Genomic DNA, 22,070 nt, shown 5'->3' with positions numbered 1-22,070 from the left:
TCTCCCCACCGGGCTCATTGCCGGTTGCATCAGGGTGACAACAACGATGCGAACCTGAACCATGCGCCTATCTTCAGGTGTCTCTGATCACCACACCTCCCGAGTCTATTCAACACTTTGGAAGAGCGTTCGCGTACTGCAGCACTCACTGGATAGCAGATCCAGCGTGTGTTTTGCAATAAAAGCAAGTATAAAGATCTCTCAAAGCAGGCTTACACGACCAGTGGGAACATCTTTGGGCACTTTTCATATCTCGTTCCCTTCTCCAGCATTAGCGTCATAATCAATGGAAACTTCCCTAAAATCATGGTCGGCTGTGTTTCGGGACTAGGACTCCAGTTTATTTACCATGCGTCATCTGCATTTGATAACTAGGGATAGCGAAATCTCTGCAATATTCACTCCTTTCAGTGGTACTGCATACGAATACATGTGGTCACAGTGACAGTTCGTCCTCAGAGCCATATTCAATCAATTTTTTTATTCCACATACCACTGTTAACACTCGATTTTTATTATACAGGGCGACAATTATTGAACTAGACGAAATAAAATTTTCATAACTTCTGAACGGTTTGCGTTAGGACGTTCAAACTAGACGGTTGGCCGCAGGACATGATGGGAATTAGTATGCGCTGTAGTGTTTGGTTTAGCGACGAAGCCCACTTTCATTTGGATGGGTCCGTCAATAAGCAAAATTGGCGCACTTGGGAGATCGAGAATCCGAATTTCGCGATCGAGAAGTCCCTTCACCCTCAACGGGTGACTGTGTGGTGTGCACTGTCCAGTCACAGAATAATCGCTGTGATATCCCTTGATGGCACGGTGACTACCGAACGGTACGTGAAGGGTTTGGAAGATGATTACATCCCCATTAACCAAAGTGACCCTGATTTCGACACGATGTAGTTCTTGCAAGACGGAGCTCGACCTCATCAAAGCAGGAGAGTGTTTGATGTCCTGGAGGAGCACTTTGGGGACCGCATTCTGGCTCTGGGGTACCCACTGGCATGGGCCTCGAATGGCCGCCATATACTCCGAATCTGAACACATGCGACTCCTTTTTGTAGGGCTTTATGAAAGACATGGTGTACAGAAGTAACCCCAAAACCATTGCTGAGCTGAAAACAGCAATTCAGCATGTCATCGACAGCATTAATGTTCGAAAACTTCAGCGGGTCATGCAGAATATCGCTATTCGTCTGCGCCACATGTCGCCAATGATGGCAGACATATCGAACATGTCGTAACCTAAAACCGAATGACGCCGTAGTTTGTAACAAATTTACGTTTATTTTTGTATATTTAAATGATTGTCACCCTGTATGTGGCTATCATTATCTGTAACGGAAGAATCTCTTCCTGTGGTGTGGTGACGACGTCTCGATACTCAGAACGATTACTTGATACTAAAGGCAATATTTGGCAGTTGCTTTTTATACGTTCGCTGTGCAGTCATATTAATTGTAATCCACATGTTTCGGTCACTTACAACTGTTTGTCGATCGCAAGTCTAATAAGCTGCAATGTCTTTCTAACTGAAGACGCCGTGAGCAGCGAAACCTTCCTGTCGACATTCACAGATTAGTGTGTTACTAAATCTCAGTCGATGCAGATGTTTGGGATAAGGACATTACTTGTTAGTAGGTGCACCATACCTCGTGCCTGGGAACATGCAGTGAACACGCCCCGCAATGCTCCCAGTGTCCCAGTCAGACCGCCATTCATCCAACTTCCAAGCTCGTAAATGTCGTCTATCAATCCCGTTCCTGTGATCATATTGCTCAGACACAACCAATACGGCGCTGCCCTGTAACGTACCACGATACCCATCGGATGTATCCTGAGGATTGCCAGTAAACCCTCTACAGGTTTAGTGCGAAAGGCACCGGTGAGCCTGTGACGTGCGTTCCGCTGAATTCGTCGCAGTATTGTTTTGTGGCTGCCTGGTCGAAAGCGATGCGCCCACACGCTGGCTGCGAAGCGCACTGTGACGTTGAAGACAGCTTCGTGAAATGACCGCACCACATGCAACGGTAATTTATAGTCGGCTGTGCCAGCACGGGCAATCTCATGCATAAGTATAGCCGCTTTCTGAGAAACAGATTCTACGTGTTCTAGAAACTTTTCTCGTGCGGAAGAATGCCTAAATATCTACAAACAGCGCTGCGTTTTACAGGGACTTCGTCAAGCTTCAGTGAAGGATTTCTGGCCAGAGAGAGTATTCCCTTCAGGAGTACGTATGTGGTTTTATCAACAGCTACAATTAGTTTGTCGTCCTTGTACCAATTCTGCAACTGAGCATTAAAACTGTAAGGACTCTAAAAACAGATACCGATAATTTTTTGAATGATTTCTTGATACCTTCAGGTGCCATTCTCTTTATTTGATATATAAGTGTACAATTTCGGCCTTAGTCCATTTTCAAGTATTTTACGTACGATTATTTAATTATATATTATGCCATGTACGTCCAATGACTGTGTGTACATGCTCCTAAAATAGTGAAAAACTGATTTTAATATGTTCTGTGACAATTACATGCAATTAAAGAGAGTAGTAGTTGAAGGCATCACGAAATCATTCGAGACATTCATCGGAGCTGCAGACCTTATCGCAAAGAAGCTTACAGACACCGATAGTTGAAGCTCGTCAGGAAAGATGCGAGAGTGGTCGCCATTCTAAGAAACTCAGGTCGCCGGACAGAGCATTAGCCATCCCTCTTGAAAGAAGCGACTACTAAAGTTGTTTCGGAGTGCTGTAATTGACGCAGTAGTGGTACCAGCCGGCAAAGTGCTCCTCCACCGCTGAATGAAGTGATGACAGCACAGTGATGTACACGTCCAAGATGGTAGTGTGGAACCGAAGCAGTTGAGAGACCCGACTTGGAAACCTGACAGAATGGTAGAGAGAAGCTCCTGTGTTTGGAAGAGCCCGTGAGCAGGGTGTGAATGAAGTTGTCCGATTTGTTGGACTATTAATGCGGACTGTCCAACGAATCGCAATTAATTAATTTTTATCATTTAACTATTACTATGCAGACATATATGTATGTCGTTGATCTCAATGTATTGGAGTATTAATGTCGTTCTTCTCTTATATGAAGCAGAGGAAAGTTCAGAAGAATCCTACTTACTTCCCACTCCTCCTCACGTAAGAAAGCCATATCAGTTAACTGTCTGTACAAACTTCTTACATCTTTCAGCTCCTTAATTACGCTGGGAAGCAAACGTTCGTGATGTGACAATTAGGCGCCATCGGCGTGCAACCAAATGCTTATTTGCATCCTTCCTCTCAGAACCTGCGGTCTAAATTGTTCGTTGTTCGAAGTCCGATTACTGTTGACACATTTTATCGCACTATGCTGCACTTCAACACGGTCAACCGTCACTCAACTTATCTCTCTCCTATAGCGATCTCTGCGCCTGGCTTCGTCACAGCGGGAAAAAATAATAGTAACACGCGCATGTGAGAATTGTGGTAGGGAAGGCGAAAGGTCGACTTCGGTTTATTGGTAGAATTTTAGGAAAGTGAGGCCTACCTGTGAAGGACATCGCATATAGGATGCTAGTGCGACCCATTCTTGAGTATTGCTCAAGTGTTTGAGTTCCGCACCAGGTCGGATTGAAATTAGACATCGAAGCAATTCGGAGGCGAGCTGCTACATTTATTGCCGGTAGTTTCTATCAGCATCCAAGCGTTACAAAATGTTCAAATGTGTGTGAAATCTTATGGGACTTAACTGCCAAGGTCATCAGTCCCTAAGCTTACACACTACATAACCTAAATTATCCTAAGGACAAACACACACGCCCATGGCCAAGGGAGGACTCGAACCTCCGCCGGGAACAGCCGCAGAGGCCATGACTGCAAGTGTTACACGTATGCTTCGGGAGCTCAAGTGGTAATCCCTGGAGGGAAGAAGACATTCGTTTCGAAGAACACTATTGACGAAATTTACAGAACCGGCGTTTGAACCTGACTGCAGAACACCCTACTGCCGCCGACATAAATTGCGTGTACGGAGACGAGAAATTGGGGCTCATGCGGAGCCACATAGATAGTCGTTTTTCCCCTCGCTCTATCTGCGAGCGGAACACGAAAGGAAACGAATAGTTGTGGTAAAGGGTACTCTCCGTCACGCACCTGCGGTGGCTTGCGGAGTATGAGTGTAGATGTAGACTCGCTCCGTATGGTCCTGCCTGCAAGTAGGCAACCCAACAAACAGATTTGTGAAGCGGGCTGCTGCCGTTGCGCCTTCCGGGGCGGCGGCAGCACCAGCAGCAGCAGCGACTTCCGTGAATCGCACGCAAGTACTGACGTTTGCTGCATTATTAACAGCGCCCATACTGAGCACCTGTAATGTGGGTTCATAACTCTGGAAGATGCTCAATCCACCGATATATTTTTTATGCTTTTTAGTTTTCACACTGTCATCTACTGAAAGCCCAGAGGTATTTATGAATTACCCAGCACGCCTTTAATATGCTGTGCACTCTTCCGTCTTCCCAGTTCGCAACAGCCACAAGGATTGAACAGTGAGGTACGCTACTATTGCACCTCTACTGGCTCCCTAAATCGCCCGATTTAAACCCCTCTGACAGTGTCAGGGACTCGAACTGCAGGTGCAACTTAATAGTAAACATACCTGCTACTTAGCAGCTCCACGAGTTCTAACCATCATTAAGTAGCTTCAGCTAGATATGACATACCTAAAGAAGGTTTTGGACTCACTCTATCTCTCGCTGAATTGACACTGCAGAGGTGGTGTCAGTGTTCTTCTCCTGGAGATGACTAATTGTTGACGTGGTGTATTTATTTGTGGGAGTATTAGTGTGCGACTGATTTGCGGACCTCAACTGTGTCCTACCGTAGTGCTAAGTTTCTTCAAAATTGATCATTCCAGTGGCACTGGAATAAAGATACACTGGAAGTGTGTTCCTGTGTCCAGCAGGAAGGCGGAGTCTCTGCATATCCCCTTGGAAAGTGAGGCCCAGAAATGTTTTCAGCTTGAGAAGGGAGGGTTGCAGGGCTGTCTGGAGTCCAGTTGTTCCAAGTTAGAATGCGGTGACCACAGACTTAGCTTAATGAGTTCACACACTTGCAGTATCACTATGAAATTTTTGCCACACAACACACACGACATTTTCCCACTGTGCTTAAGAACTCATCAGTGTTGAGCTGCTCGTCTACTACTACCAAAGACATTGTTTTTGTTGAAACTCACCACAGCTTCAGGACGCATTTCGATGTGATCTTTTATTTCCACTTTCTAAGTTACGTTCGTTCTCTGATAGAAGTTATTGACTCGCTGTCGACTATGTTCAAAGATTGGCCGCACTTTCTCCCATCACGTACGCTGTCTCAAGCAAATACAGCGTAGGCAAGTCCATTCTCTGTTAACGCTATTCCACAATTTTGCAGAGTGTGTGTGTGTGTGTGTGTGTGTGTGTGTGTGTGTGTGTGTGTGAGAGAGAGAGAGAGAGAGAGAGAGAGAGAGAGAGCGAGAGAGAGAGAGAGAGAGAGAGAAGTGTAGATACACAACTACAAGTCTTCTGTGGCGCAAGCCTCGCCCTATGAAGTCTATTGGTGTCTACTGGTTAACCGCAGCCCCATTCTCAGACCGACACCCTGCACTCACCTGAAGACGCTGTCGTCGTAGTGGAGGACGATGCGCAGCGGCTGGTCGATGCTGCGCTTGCGCAACACGTGCGACGGCTCCAGGTGAATCGGATTCAGGATCTGCAAAAGAAAGAGGAACGCCGTCAACAGCCGGCCCACGTGCCCACCACGTGCGATCGACAGCGGGCTGCCCGCCTACTTCCGCCCTCTCCACCGTTACCACGCTGTTACAGAACCAACCAACCTACTGATAGCCCCACTGGAACATACTACTTATGTACAACTACCGCTTCCGGCGCCTATGTGAGCTATAGTTACTTTTTCCGTTAAATTATTCGTTTACCTTGCGCTGTTGTATAGGTTTCTGACGGGGGGGGGGGGGGGGGGGGGGGCTAATACTGAAGGATGTTCTAGCTCGCTTCTGACAAGAATTGTTGAGGATATCAGACCAATATTCACACAGAGTGGCTCGGGAAAAGAAAAACCCTTCAAATTATTTGAGAGGATGGAGGAAAAGTATGAGATCTCGGAATCTTTTCTACAAGATGATGGTGTTGGCGCTGTTCTTCTTTAGATTGTTGTTGTTGTGGTCTTAGGTTAAAACAATGATATCATTCAGCTCTGCACGCAGGAGTATACCGTCCGAGCTTCTTCATCTTCACATAACTATTGCATTCGCAACCCATTCGAACCTGTTTATTGTATTCACGCTTTGGTCACGCACTACACAATTTTTACCCCCCCCCCCCCCCCCCCCATCCCCCTCCGGCACACACTTCCTTGCAGCACCAAACTGACGGTTACTTGATGCTTCAAGATGAGTCCTATCGACCGAAGCCTCATTTTAATCAATTTCCTTTATCGCCATTTAGATCTGGTACCACCTCATTAGTAGCCGATCTATCCACCTAATCTATGGCAAGCTCCTATAGCGCCACACTTCTAAAGCCTGAAAAAACTTCTTATTTCCAAGGTCGCATTAATTTTTATCATTGAAGACCCATTTCGATAGCTGAAACTGCCTCCTGACCTTCAGAAAATTTTGGTTAGAAAGTATGTTCCACTGTGAGTTTTTCACTCGTGCCATGTCGCCATCATGGTGAAGAATACACAGTACATTATATGAGGGTTGGAACTTAAATAATGGCTACTATTTATTGACAAACGATAAAAACGAGTTATATGTTTGCACCTGTTACTGACCTTCAAAGTAGTCACCAGCGTTGTGTAGAACCCGTTGCCAGCGATGTGGAAGGCATAGTATACCGTTAGCAGAGCCTGTTCTGTTGATGGTACGAACGGAGCGGTCTACTGTCTGTCGAATCTCTGGAACAATTCTGAAGCGAATGCCAGGAAGTGGTTCCTTCATCTTCGGAATCAAATTAAAGTCACAAGGACTTACGTCCGGGGAGTATGGTGGATGGTACAGTACTTCCCAGTCCCGTCGACCGAACAGAGCAGCCACAGCTTGCGCTGTATGCGGCCGCGCGCTGTCGTGCAAAATGATGGGTGGGTTGCGCAGAAAGTGTAGCCGCTTCTTTCGCAAAGCTGGTCGCAGGTGATGCTCCAAAAACGAACAGTTATACTGTGCATTGACTGTTTGCCGTGGAGGAACGTAAGGCGTAGGGGTAACACCATCGGAGTCGTACACGAGAATCACCATAACTTTAGAACCGCTCCGCTCGCACCATCAACAAAACAGGCTCTACAGCGCTGGTGACTACTTTGAAGAACAGTAACAGGTGCAAACATGAAACTCTTTTGAATCGGTTGTGAAGAAACAGTTGGCACTATTTAAGTTCCAACCCTCGAATTATATATGTTTACGACGATGACGGGCGCCGGCCGGGGTGGCCGAGCGGTTCTAGGCGCTTCAGTCCGGAACCGCGCAACCGCTACGGTCGCAGGTTCGAATCCTGCCTCGGGCATGGATGTGTGTGGTATCCTTAGGGTAGTTAGGGTTAAGTAGTTCTAAGTTCTAGGGGACTGATGACCTCAGAAGTTAAGTCCCACAGTCCTCAGAGCCATTTGATGTCTGCCAATGATCCCCTCAGTGCAGGAGCACACTAAGCTGCAACTCTCACGGACATCGGCGGATGCCGCGAGTGCTGTCGCTGATGAACAGGGGCACCGAATCAGTGGGGTGGGGTGTAAGCTGAGAATTTGGTTCTGGCTGGAGGTATGCCAGGGTAGCCTCAGCGGATGTGGTGACCACTGTGTTCAAAAATGTTCAAATGTGTGCGAAATCTTGTGGGACTTTACCGCTAAGGTCATCAGTCCCTAAGCTTACACACTGCTTAATCTAAATTATCCTAAGGACAAACACACACACACCCATGCCCGAGGGAGGACTCGAACCTCCGCCGGGATCTGCCGCACAGTCCATGACTGCAGCGCCTCAGACCGCTCGGCTAATCCCGCGCGGCGTAGTCTGGACGGCGTAGTAGTCAGAGCATCAGCCTAGTAAGCAGGGGACCCTGGTTCGAATCTCTGTACGACACAAATTTTGGACTTGCCCCATTGGTATAAATCAATGCCCACTGGCAGCTTTTAGTTTTGTCAAAAGTAAAACCATGTATAGAGAAAAAGCAGCTTTTGGGCTGTTCACACTGCGAGCACTCCGCTGAGGCTCGACGCACTGTAAGAGCCAACAACCTTCAGTAGAGCGCTACGTGCGTGAAGACGTCTGCCTGCACAAGCTGGTTTTTCTCCGCACACACTCTTACTTTTGACAAACCTATCTATAATCTGCTGTATATTCTCCATCATAATGCCGGCATTGCACGAGTGTTAAACTCATTTTTGAAGGTCAGAAGATATCTGTTTCAACTACGGAAAATACTAATTAATGCGACCGTGACTATAAAGAGCTTTTTCACGTTAAATATAGACCGCTCCTTGCAGTTCCTCAGTGTGAGAAACTTCAAATTGTCTTCTATTGCCTTCTTGTCCAAACTGTTCACTTCGGTACAAGCTCACGCTCCACGAAAATCGTCTCAGAAAGCTCTTCCTAACACTTAAATTATATTTAGCGTTAACAACCCCCTGTTTCTCAGAAATGCTATTGCCGATCTGCTTTTGTATCTTCTGTACTTGCGCCGTCGATGGAACTGTTTTCGGCTATGTCTATGGGAACGACAATCCCGCCCAAGTCGAGCAGACGAGTTGCCATTAGAGGCGGTGTCGCTACTGGTTTCTGCAGTCCTGCTGCCAAGCGGCTCCACTTCCACACGTCGGCCAGCTGCTTCCCTCCTCCCTCCCTCCCCCCCCCCGCCCCCACACACACACAGCCAGCAGGTTCCCTTCCACTCCCCCTCCTCTCCCCCCTCCCACTGGAGAAACAGCCCGCTGTGCGACGTGCCGAGATCATAATTTAAATCGAACGACGGCCTAGCCCCAGACCACTGATAGAAACGAAAAAGGAAAAAGGAAAATGAACAAATAGAAATACGAATAGGAACCGGAAGGTGAAAGCACAGCAAATCGGGTGCTGTCCTCCGCCGAAAAGAAATATGTACATAATAAACATCAGACGTCCTCTGCTGTTATTCTGGCGGTATTTTCTCAGACTGAACATCTGCGTACAGAACAGGCTCTCTCTCGGCACGTAAAGTCAGTAAATCGCAATAAATGGATTGCCTTTTTCATAACCACTAACGAAACAACGAAGCCCATTTACCCTCCCGTTAAGACGCATTTTAACTTCTAATATTCTGAACCAACGAACGACAGTCTAAGTAATACGTTACAGCTCTTTACGAAATGGTGGCAAAATCCAGAAGATCGATACCTTTATCTTCAGTACTCTAAACACGTTGTTTGTGTGGCCAGTGTCCGTAGTTACGTTGTAATTAATGAAGAAGCTTTTTTTCCTTTTTTTAGTTGCAAAGATGGATTTCAGAATCTGTAAACTATTTGTATCAATAAGAGACATCAAAATAACGCAACTCAAAGGTGCGGAATTCATATTAGTCACAGTGAAGAAAAACATAACATGCATATAAATGTCCGCAGCTCGTGGTCGTGCGGTAGCGTTCTCGCTTCCCGCGCCGGGTTCCCGGGTTCGATTCCCGGCGGGGTCATGGATTTTCTCTGCCTCGTGATGACTGGGTGTTGTGATGTCCTTAGGTTAGTTAGGTTTAAGTAGTTCTAAGTTCTAGGGGACTGATGACCATAGATGTTAAGCCCCATAGTGCTCAGAGCCAATTTTTTTGCATATAAATAACAAACGAGAATAAAGTTCCAGATACACAATTCCTGGTGGAACTTAGAACGCGACTGATTAGCTACAAAACAGACATGGTATTCTGGTATAGCACAAGTAGCGCCATCAAGCAGCGCAGGAGGGAAGCGAGCAAGCAGTGTGTTTTCCGCGCCCACACCAATACACGAACGAGCGGAAGGAACGGGCGAAGTGAAGCAATGGTTAAGACAATGAACTTGTATTCGTTGAGCAGAGGGTGCGGGCATCAAATCTGCGTCCGCCCAGCCATATTTAGTTTTTACGCTATTTCTCTTCAGGTGAAACCGAGCGAGGTGGCGCAGTGGTTGGCGCACTGGACTCGTATTCGGGAGGACGACGGTTCAAACCTGCGTCCGACCATCCAGATTTAGGTTTTCCACGATTTCCTTAAACCGCTCCACACAAAAGGCATGGCCGATTCCTTCCCCATCCTTGACATAATTCGAGCTTGTCGACGGGACGTTAAACCCGATCTCTGTAATATTGTGCCCTGCCCGCGACGTATTAACATACTATTTTCCTTTCTTATCGAAGTATCGAGAGTTAAAGATCCAATTTAACCACTGAGTCAATGAACTGAGCAGCAAGTCAGCGAATACGTACACCCAGGATAATGAGAGCGGCGTAGCATTATCATCTGTATTTTGTTCTACATAAGAATGCGCGCTCGTCTTCTCTTTCTCTTCTTTAATCGCGCGCCTTGCCGACAGCATCTTACGCTATGAGACACTTACTTTCTGCCATTTTGTTCAAATGAACTGAAATTGTATTCCTGTTCGGAATTTGTTTAATTGTGCCATTATTATCCCCAACTGCGATTACTGATATGACTTTAGTATGAATACTTTTTTCTTTCGCTCCAGAGTAGGGCTAAGATTATTGTCATTTCTACGTATTTCGCTGGAATACTGCAAAAACTCTTTGTTATGTTCAAAACTGTTCAGATTAATGCACGAGATGTCAGATGTCTGTATAAAAGGTTCTTTCGTTAAATAATAATTGTTTACAGAATGAGATTTTCACTCTGCAGCGGAATGTGCGCTGATATGAAACTTCCTGGCAGATTAAAACTGTGTGCCCAACCGAGACTCGAATTCGGGACCTTTGCCTTTCGCGGGCAAGTGCTCTACCATCTGAGCTACCGAAGCACGACTCACGCCCGGTCCTCACAGCTTTACTTCTGCCAGTATCTCGTCTCCTTCCTTCCAAACTTTACAGAAGCTCTCCTGCGAACCCTACAGAACTAGCACTCCTGAAAGCTCAGATGGTAGAGCACTTGCCCGCGAAAGGCAAAGGTCCCGAGTTCGAGTCTCGGTCGGGCACACAGTTTTAATCTGCCAGGAAGTTTCAATAATTGTTTAATTTGGAATTTATGCTTTCATTTCATAGTAACGATCATCAGTCCCCAATTTATAAATGTTACAGATTTTGCTTTACTACATTTTTTTGTTACGTTGCCTACGCTATACCCACGAAATTAAACTAATCTATTCTGAATCTTCTCGCGGGGCGACAAGACAGTAATTTCCCCGAGATTGTAGAAACCCAAACTAAACGTTTTCAGTACGTCATGAGATTACCGACCTTCACTTCAAACAATAAAAAAGGTAAAAAAGAGTAGAATCAACTAAGGAGTGATTTTTTAACGTAGTTGATAATACCGTGTACATTTTCTGACAAAAAAAATTTTCATTATCGAGACTAAGAAAGTGTGTGTGTGTGTGTGTGTGTGTGTGTGTGTGTGTGTGTGTGTGTGTGAGAGAGAGAGAAATATTTAGGTTCCTTTTACTTTTCATTTAGTAGATTTCCTTTTAATTATTTATTTAATTATTATTATTATTATTATTATATATCCTTCCTTTCTTTCTTCACTTAAATGTACAGGGGTTGTTCGAAGAAATAAAACCAGCCACTTTCTTAATTTATAGGAATATTCATTTCAGCCCTTAGTTTGTTTTCAAGTGGCTTAACACATTCCATCAATATTTCGTCAAGTAAGTTAATCCACTATCACAGTCTTCAACCAACACCACCATTCATTACTAAAAAAAAAAAAAAAAAGTAAGGACGTTTCCTTTGATAAAACCACAGCCTATACGTTGTACCATATGAAATCGATGTTCATGACATGTTAAACTTCGTCTCTTTTTTTTCCTCACTCTTACAGCATCAACTGGCGTCCTCTCAAACTGACAGTTGCAGGTAATGATTTATTGTCGTAGATGGGGAAATAATACTTACAAAAACTTAGCCATGTTTTATCGGAGGGCGCTGCGGGATGTTGCGCCTGGAAATACGAACAATGTTTTGAGTATCGCATTAGGCGTCTTCCTAGCTGGAAGAGTTGGCGGTGGTTCCAGAGAGGGAACTTCTTGCACACGAGGTAACTGTGTTGGGCCGCATGGGAGAAGGTTCCCCGATAAGCACCCGTCAACTTGCCCGCGAGACGCACACTTCGAAAAATACGGTGTGGGCAGTACTGAAGGAACAATTACACCCTTGTTGACAGCACGTAAAAGCTACGCATTCGAATGATTTTGAACCCAGAGTTCAGTTCTGCCAACCAATTATCCAGCGCGGTACTGCGGACTGCGTTGTTCACGTTGCACAGGTCACACAAGCGAACGTTTATCACGTCAATAAAGAACTAAATGTTCATTTCAGGCCATCGTTCCTCACCTATATGAATGAACGGTTGAAACGGTGTACAATCCGAATTGCACGTCTCTTAACTAACAGTTTCCAGGGGCATCATAAATTTCATTTACAAGGTTTCGTGCAATTATTGATGAATTAAAAAATTCAGATATGCTGTCAGAATCTACTCATTACGAGGCATAATTTTATGATAAAGGTTTAGCAAACGAAGGAAAGTACTACAGTGAGAAACTTTGTGTGTAGTCTTGATGCAGCGTTAACACATGACGCGAAAATTACACACTATACTCATTCAGTATTTGAAGAGAACAGCACACAGCGATTTCCAAACAAACTTCATACATTATTTCAAACCTAATGAATTTTTTTATCTCTGACAACCCACCCACGCTCCCTCGCTTATTATATTTTCGCTTTTCATTCAGTAAAACTTCAGCGTAAGAACTCACATATTAATTTACTACTTCCTTACTACTAACTCCATTCGCAACCAATTTTACAGAGTGTATCTATCCACTTATACCACTGTACGTACCTTCACAATATTGTTACACGACACATGGTTCAGGAGGTATCACTTCATAAAGGGTGGAATGCGTGAAAAACTAAGTTTTCTTAAAACGGGGTGCGTAGGCCGAAGGAAGGGGGAAACTAAATGGTATCAGACTATTCAGTTTAGGATCCTCAGAAAAGTGGTTAGTTCTGACCATAAAATTTTCCGACATGCTGTAACTTCACTGACTATAAATGGTAAAATAATCTGTTCCTAAAGTGTTTCTTCGATACTTAAGTGGCCTTAATAAGTGCCAATTTATAGCCCTGATGCTCGATGGATTATCGGTACGACTACAGTTGTGTGTGTTAGGAGTATGGCTTCCGTAATTTTCGAAAGACTAACGGAAAAACCGAAGTCATTCTGCATTTTGATATTCTCTTTGGACAGAGTTATTTTAGCGTCTTTAGAAGATCGGCCACAGCCGTAAAAGGAACTGAAATAAGTCAAACATCGGGTCATCATAGTTATGATATCTTCTCGTTAGTAATCTATCTTTCTTCTCACGGACTACATGCAGATAGCAATATTTTAACACATTTGCGACTCGGAGATATCCTACAGCGGCCTGAAAAAAGGAAATGGAAAACGGCTCACTTATTGATTAGCAGTTGCCAACTCTTAAAGGAATCTAAGGGCCACCAGGGAGTGATATCTAGATACCGATACGTGGTGCTGGAGGCGATATAAACTACAATGAAGCACTATCAGCTGAGAACGCTATGAGGATGCTACAGAGAACTGGATTCTTGAAATGTGCATCCTGTTTTCCAGCGTAGGGTGGACGTCAGGGGCACGAAATCTTTAGGAGTCTAATTGGCTTGAGTGGCGTAACTCAGTGGCTGGGAGGCAGACCGATGCTACGCTCTAGTTGTGGACTCAACTAGAGCGACGAAGGACAAGCTTCCAGATCTAGGAACGATTCTTGCTCAGGTTTTCTGCTGTTTCACATTTGCACCGCCTGTTCACTGTAATCGCTTTTGCAACGTATGGTCCACCCGTTCTGTGGATGATCCAAGCAGACTTAGGGGAATAAACAGTAATCGTCAGCTAGAAGAGACAGGAAGAAAAATCACTTACTCTGGGTACTTTCGCAAAGACTACGGATGTATTCCGCTCGCAAAGTGTTCATTAAAACAAAGCATGTTACTACCAATAGGAAACAAGGAACGGTAAAAGTTGCTGCCAAAGAACGTGCACACGATCTGTTGAAGACGCCACTGTTTGCCTTCCTGGGAAGATTGTTCAGGACATTTTGTACGCGGGATAGACATAATTAAGAAAGCGTCTAATATGTTATCATTCCCTTAGCTGCGTGTATGTACATTGGATTACTAGTTTTGACAAAACTAAGTTGTCACCATCAAATCAACAGAGTACATGTTACGAAATCTCTTCCGACCCACAACCTGTACTTTGTGGATGTGAAGATGGCAACTAAGTCCTGTCTAAACTAGTAATCCACTGTACATATATGCGATGAAGGCAACAAAAAAAACTTCAGTTCAGAAACGTTCTTTGACACTGAATTAATTCACCGATCTCCAGCCGACAATGTCAAGTATTTATAATTTTCATTATGTACTGGAAAAAAAGTTACGTATATACTTTTTTGTCTGTTTGCAGGTATATGAATGGGTAGCTTTACTTTTTCGGGGGTGATGTTTAAAATTCATGATAATACCTCATACCCAGACAAAGGCAACTCCGCGGCTTTTGGAAAGAGACAGAAATTGCATGGTGAAGGAGATGAACAGCTGAAAAGTCTGTATTTCAGAAACTTTACATTGCAACTGCAAGCTTCTGCTTCTTTCAAAACCATTTCAGTCATTCCAATGTCCTACTTAGAAGTACTAATTTAACGGTGCCCTTTCTGTTGGTCTGAAATTATAACACCATATAATTTATACTCACAAGAAAAAAAATTATATAAATAAAAACGTAAATGTTAGTTTCTTCAGAATCTTATATCTCTGAAAGTTCTTCACTGGTTGCTTTGAAATTTGAAGCAACGTTCCACTCGAATACGAGTCTCTTTTTATATGCCTCCTAGAGCGCCATCTTAACTTGTATAAATACAGTACATATTTAAAATACAAATGGGAAACGTTGTTATTAAAAAAATCTCGAAAATTATTGACGGATTTACTTATAATTTTTACGCGTTACCCTAATAAACGTTGGGATGGACATAGTCTATACAATTTTTAAAAACCATATACCTTATAAATGTATATATTACGCACTAATAAACCTTGATCTAGACACAGGCTTTATAGTTTTTACTGAACAACAATGTACAGGTTTTCTGTTAACACCGACTGCGAGACAAACCACGCCGTTGAGTGTCCATAAGCTCCAGGAAATGCTGTGATTTTCTCTGCTTTGCTGTGAGTGTGTCTTTTTTTTTCTTTCTTCCAATCACTTTTAACTATGACCGCAGGGAACTTATGCAAATGGAAAAATTGTTTCTCCCATACATATTCTTCTAATATATAATTTTCGAGCAAAACTGTACAACCAACAGTATGCTGTTTTCTTCCCTTCTTCATAGAAAACGTAAGTTTCGTAATTATGGCTTATTACATATCAACTTACGGTTAAGAATACTACCATAGTCTGACATACTCTGTCGCGATTCTCACTTCTGTGGAAATTGTCATCTGACAGTTGGAACGACACTAGCGCCCCTAGCAGCGAGAAAGCCACCTGTAAGTTTTTTTTTTTTTTTTTTACTTTCTTTTCAACTTAATTAACGAACTACTTATTAGATTTTTGCGTTCTGAGCCTTAGTAAATTATCAAGAGATATGGACAAACGTGAAATAAATGTAAGAAAGGGCGAATCTGTCAGATTCAGTGACATACGCTGTAACTCATTCGTGAAGAAATTCTTTCGAATATGTGTATAATTGCATCTTACTCTACCGAAAGGAAGATAATAAACTCATATTTCTATCTTGAGGAGCATATATTTCTGGTTTTATCTGTTCTTATTATGATAGGTACTCTGACACGTAACAATTTTGTATGGAGTCTAATGATTCGCACATTCTCACACTTCACTTTCTAATACACGTATATTTTTGTAAATGCAATTATTTTTGTTTCAAAAGCGAACATATTGAAGATTCTTGCGGTTGTGTGATTTTCCATTCATGTACAGCTGTGGTGGCCAATTTGGTACGTTAAACAATGTACGTATTGCATTCTATGCATTCAGTTATTTGACTGGAAATTACTGAGCAAAACTTCACGTCTTTGAGTAGATACAAAACGTCTTTCTGAAGAAGATGAGTCTTCTGATGTTCACCATACTAGCCCTTTTTTTCTTCTTAAAAGGGAATGACATTCTTCAGTAAACATCGGTACGTTAAAAGAGAACCGTAAATGAGTTGACCTTTAATGTACCGTTTCATATCGCCCAGGATCCTTAGGAAACTAAACGAAGATAAATGGAGTATAATTCTTTAGTTAGTGCGTACTTTTACGGTACTAGATGCGCCCCCTCTTATAAAAACTACGTCGCAGAACAGTATAAACGACACTATTCGTACTTGTTCGAAGCAGGAATGGCATGACTTACTACTACGGAATCTGAATTTGCTATGACAGAGGGGGAGGAATAGGTGGACAGAGAAGGGGGGCAGAAAATGGACATTGTGAGCGGAAGGCGAGGGGAAGGGGGAAGAGGGAAGAGGGAAGAGGGAGAGAGAGAGAGAGAGGGGAGAGAGAGAGAGGGGAGAGGGAGAGAGGGGAGAGGGAGAGAGGGGAGAGGGAGGGAGGGAGGGAGGGAGGGAGGGAGGGAGGGAGGGAGGGAGGGAGGGGGAGGGAGGGGGAGAGAGAGAGAGAGAGAGAGAGAGAGAGAGAGAGAGAGAGAGAGAGAGAGAGAGAGAGATATGAAATTGACACATCCAATTCCTACACAAATTTAGCAATTGCGAAGCATTGCGAGATTCGCTAGTAATTAATAAAAATTAAAGACAAAGAAATATGTACGATATTTCAGTATAATTACTTGGTAAACGAACGTGCGGTTCCCTTGTCCAAACGAATTAAGTCATAATCACAAATACTTTTATTCTATATTTCACACATGACTTAGGGCATCATTAGATCATGGTGACATCAAATATTTGATGCAAATTACAAGTTACACAGTTTAAATACTGTCTTTTGTGATCTACGTAGCTTGTATAACTGCGACTGCGGAAAAAAGGAGGCTGAAAAACGAAGAAGACCAAATCTGATGCAAACTATGTCGTAATAGTACAGAGCCTAGGTTACTGTACTGTGACGGGATACATTTTATTAGATGTTGGACGTCCTGATGATCCGACTATTAGCAGCGGCCGAAACTGTGAAGTATAAAAAATAAAATAGTTGCAGTCCGCGCCGAACTCATTAATAACAGTACCACTGCGGCCTCTTAACGTAAATCTTATTGTCTTCTTTTCCTTCAGCATTTGACCTGCTTTTCCACTATGCACGGAAATTCCGGCATTAATGATCGGAAATTTTATTTTTAATTATGCGCCGAGCTGTAGAGTACATATATGCTGCAACAAAACTATTGGGTAGGTGATTTCACGGGTCTGTCTGCACCAGCTGACTTGTGTCATCGCCGGCCGCGGTGGTCTAGCGGTTCTAGGCGCTCAGTCCGGAACCGCGCGACTGCTACGGTCGCAGGTTCGAATCCTGCCTCGGGCATCGATGTTTGTGATGTCCTTAGGTTAGTTAGGTTTAAGTAGTTCTAAGTTCTAGGGGACTGATGACCACAGATGTTAAGTCCCATAGTACTCAGAGCCTTTGAACCATTTTTGAACTTGTGTCATCTACAGATCCCTAGATGCATTAACGCTGTGATATGCAGATGAGCCACGTGAGCTGCTTCAAACAAGCATTTGCGGTAATGTAGCAGCCTGTAGGAAATGTGTAAAAACTACTCATTTAAAAAAAAAACACCTCGTTTGCAACTACGTAATTATTTAAAGATGTCTAAACAAACGAGAAATTTGTTTTCATTTTCTTTTCGTATACGTTGGCACCGTGGACTTAAACGATTTTACTTGCTGGTACGTGATTGACACAGTAGCAATCGTTGACTCGAAGACTGTTTTAAGCTTCCTGGTAGACTGAAAATGTGTGTGTGTGTGTGTGTGTGTGTGTGTGTGTGTGTGTGTGTGTGTGTGTTTATATATCAGGCCCCGAAACGGGTCTCAAACCCCAGACCTTCGCGGACTGTATAGTTTGCTGGAAGAAAGAAAAAGTGATGCCTACGTCTCACGGGATAGACTAACACGTAACCAGTAAGATGAAGGTGAAAATGTGGCAGAAGATATAATGAACTTACAAAAACTGTAGTGCCTAATACACCCCGATGTGATACTTGAGTTATCAGCATTGTTGAGACAAGGAGCTTCAGACTGCTTCGAATGAGCACCGCGTGACTTTAAGAGAGAAATTAAGACCATATACCCAGTGCTATCGGCTACCTTAACAATACTAATGAAGTTACAAAACTTGGCAGTGAATGGGTGAAAAATCCAAGATCGAGGTTATTATCGATTGTTATTTTTGTTGTCATCAATTCCACGACTGATCTGATACAGCGCTCCATACTACTCCATCCCGACCATGCCTCTCTATCTCTGCACAAACACAGCAACCTCGGCCATTCGGTTCCCTCTATTCCCCCCCCCACCCCCCCCCCCCCCCCCCCCCCCCTACCTACTATCACCCGAAAGACAATTTCTTGATGACTCTGGGTGTTTCCTTTCAACCGCTCTTTTAGTCAAGTTCTCCCATGACTTTCTTTCCTGCCCAGTTACAGTTTCGCCGGCCGCTCTGATCGAGTGGTTCTAGGCGTTTCAGTCCGAAACCGCGCTCCTGCTATGGTCGCAGGTTCAAATCCTGCCTCTGGCATGGATGTGTGTGATGTCCTTAGGTTAGTTAAGTAATTCTAAGTCTAGGGGACTGATGACCTCAGATGGTAAGTCGCATAGTGCTCAGAGCCATTTGATTTGAAGTTACAGGTTCATTAATTGTACGATCTACTTATCTAATCTTCACATTTTTCTGTAGCGCCACATTTCAAAATCTTCTATTCTCTTCTTGCCTGAATTGCTCATCGTCCACGTTTCACTACCGCATAAGGCTACGTTCCAGACAAACAGACTGAGAAAGGTCTTCCTAGGAGTTAAATTTATAGTAGATGACGACGAATTTCGTTTTTTCAGTACTGCTTCTCTTCTCATTGCCAGTCCACATTTTATCTCCTCTCTGCTTCGGCCATCACCAGTTATTTTGCTGCCCAAATAGCAAAACTGATCTACTGCTTTTAGAATCTCATTGTCAAATTTAATTCTCTCAGAACCGTCTGATTTAATTCGACTGCATCACATTAGCCTTGTTCTACTTTTTTTGACGTTCGTCTTAGTTCCATTATACCGGGTGATCAAAAAGTCAGTATAAATTTGAAAACTGAATAAATCACGGAATAATGTCGATAGAGAGGTACAAATTGACACACATGCTTGGAATGACATGGGGTTTTATTAGAATCAAAACAATACAAACGTTCAAAAAATGTCCGACAGACGGCGCTTCATCTGATCAGAATAGTAATAATTGGCATAACAAAGTAAGACAAAGCAAATATGATGTTCTTTACAGGAAATGCACAATATGTCCACCATCATTCCTCAACAATAGCTGTAGTCGAGGAATAATGTTGTGAGCAGCACTGTAAAGCATATCCGGAGTTATGGTGAGGCACTGGCGTCGGATGTTGTCTTTCAGCATCCCTAGAGATGTCGGTCGATCAAGATACACTTGCGACTTCAGGTAACACCATAGCCAATAATCGCACGGACTGAGGTCTGTGGACCTGGGAGGCCAAGCATGACGAAAGTGGCGGCTGAGCACACGATCATCACCAAACGACGCGCGCAAGGGATCTTTCACGCATCTAGCAATATGGGGTGGAGCGCCATCCTGCATAAACATCGTACGTTCCAGCAGGTGTTTATCAGCCAGGCTGGGGATGATGCGATTCTGTAACATATCGGCGTACCTCTCACCCGTCACGGTAGCAGTTACAAAACCAGAATCACGCATTTCCTCGAAAAAAAGGCCCGAAAACGGTAGATCCAACCCATACCGTGACTTTCTCGTCGTGCAATGGAGTTTCCACGACAGTTCTAGGATTTTCGGTAGCCCAAATATTGCAGTTGCGGGCGTTGACAGACCCTCGGAGCGTGAAATGGGCTTCTTCGGTCCACAACACGTTACTCAACGAATCGTCATCTTCCGCCATCTTTTGAAACGCCCACACCGCAAATGCCCTCCGCTTCACTAAATCGCCAGGTAACAGTTGATGATACCGATGGATTTTGTACGAATAGCATCGGAGGGTACGCCTAAGTGCCAACCAAACAGTAGTGTATGGAATGCCGGTGCGACGTGCGACTGCACGAGCGCTGACTTCCCCGTGCATAGACGAACCCGCTACAGTCTCCATTTCTTGAACTGTCTCAGCAGCATTACGCTTTGTGCTCGGTCGGCCACTACGGGGTTTATCGTCTAAACAACCCGTGGCTTCGAACTTCGAAATCATTCTCGCCACAGCTGCATTTGTCAACGGACCTTTACCCATTCGAATCACCTTCCTATGGCGATAGGAGCGTAACGCTGAACTAGTACATTCCCCATTCTGATAATACAGCTTCACTAAAAGCGCCTTTTCAGGTAACGTCAACATGCGACTGCTGGCGCATCTGATTCTCTCTCTCATTACATCTCCTTTTATACACGATTGTCATGCGCAGTCACTGACGCTTTGTTGTCCAGTGCAATCTGTCGGACATTGTGACCTTTGTTTTTTTTTGTTCTAATAAAACCCCATGTCATTCCAAGCATGTGTGTCAATTGTTACCTCTCTATCTACATTATTGCGTGGTTTATTAAGTTTTCAAATTTATACTGACTTTTTCATCCGGTACATTCAACAATATCGGAAGAATGCTTGTATGTTTTCTACAAAATCATCACTATCGATTCTATAACGGACTAAGAATGCTGGTACTTTTCCTACAACGTCGTCACTATAGATTCTTGTACGAACTGTGATCTGAATCGTTTACTGTCCTCCAAACGACAACCTTACTATATAATGACGAATACTCTTTTGCCCATGTTTGTTTACAAAATAAATGCGATTGGCATTGAGCAACTAGAGTTTTTTTAATTTACCTCCTATTGAGTAACAGGAAAATTTCTCTTATCTGCACATATAAATTTGAATTTTAAGCAAATATCCACGAATATGTATGTACTGTATACAGGGTGTTACAAAAAGGTACGGCCAAACTTTCAGGAAACATTCCTCACACACAAATAAAGAAAAGATGTTATGTGGACATGTGTCCGGAAACGCTTAATTTCCATGTTAGACCTCATTTTAGTTTCGTCAGTATGTACTATACTTCCTCGATTCACCGCCATGATTTCATACGGGATATTCTACCTGTGCTGCTAGAACATGTGCCTTTACAAGTACGACACAACATGTGGTTCATGCACGATGGAGCTCCTGCACATTTCAGTCGAAGTGTTCGTACGCTTCTCAACAGATTCGGTGACCGATGGACTGGTAGAGGCGGACCAATTCCATGGCCTCCACGCTCTCCTGACCTCAACCCTCTTGACTTTCATTTATGGGGGCATTTGAAAGCTCTTGTCTACGCAACCCCGGTACCAAATGTAGAGACTCTTCGTGCTCGTATTGTGAACGGCTGTGATACAATACGCCATTCTCCAGGGCTGCATCAGGGATTCCATGCGACGGAGGGTGGACGCATGTATCCTCGCTAACGGAGGACATTTTCAACATTTCCTGTAACACAGTGCTTGAAGTCACGCTGGTACGTTCTGTTGCTGTGTGTTTCCATTCCATGATTAATGTGATTTGAAGAGAAGTAATAAAATGAGCTCT

The 22,070-nt window shown here is 43.8% G+C and overlaps 1 protein-coding gene across 1 annotated transcript in view; it reads right to left on the bottom strand.

Moving 5' to 3' along the window:
- Positions 1-22,070, bottom strand: part of LOC124794952 (leishmanolysin-like peptidase) — a 564,236-nt gene that overhangs the window by 318,519 nt on the left and 223,647 nt on the right. The window contains exon 2 of the mRNA XM_047258667.1: positions 5,642-5,742. Coding sequence (XP_047114623.1) covers positions 5,642-5,742 — 101 coding nt within the window. The remainder of the gene's footprint in view (positions 1-5,641; positions 5,743-22,070) is intronic.

The sequence above is a fragment of the Schistocerca piceifrons genome, chromosome 4 (genome assembly GCF_021461385.2).
Source record: "Schistocerca piceifrons isolate TAMUIC-IGC-003096 chromosome 4, iqSchPice1.1, whole genome shotgun sequence".
Lineage (NCBI taxonomy): Eukaryota > Metazoa > Arthropoda > Insecta > Orthoptera > Acrididae > Schistocerca > Schistocerca piceifrons.
Note: the sequence above shows the minus strand (reverse complement) of the source record. Positions and strands in the feature narration are given on the sequence as shown.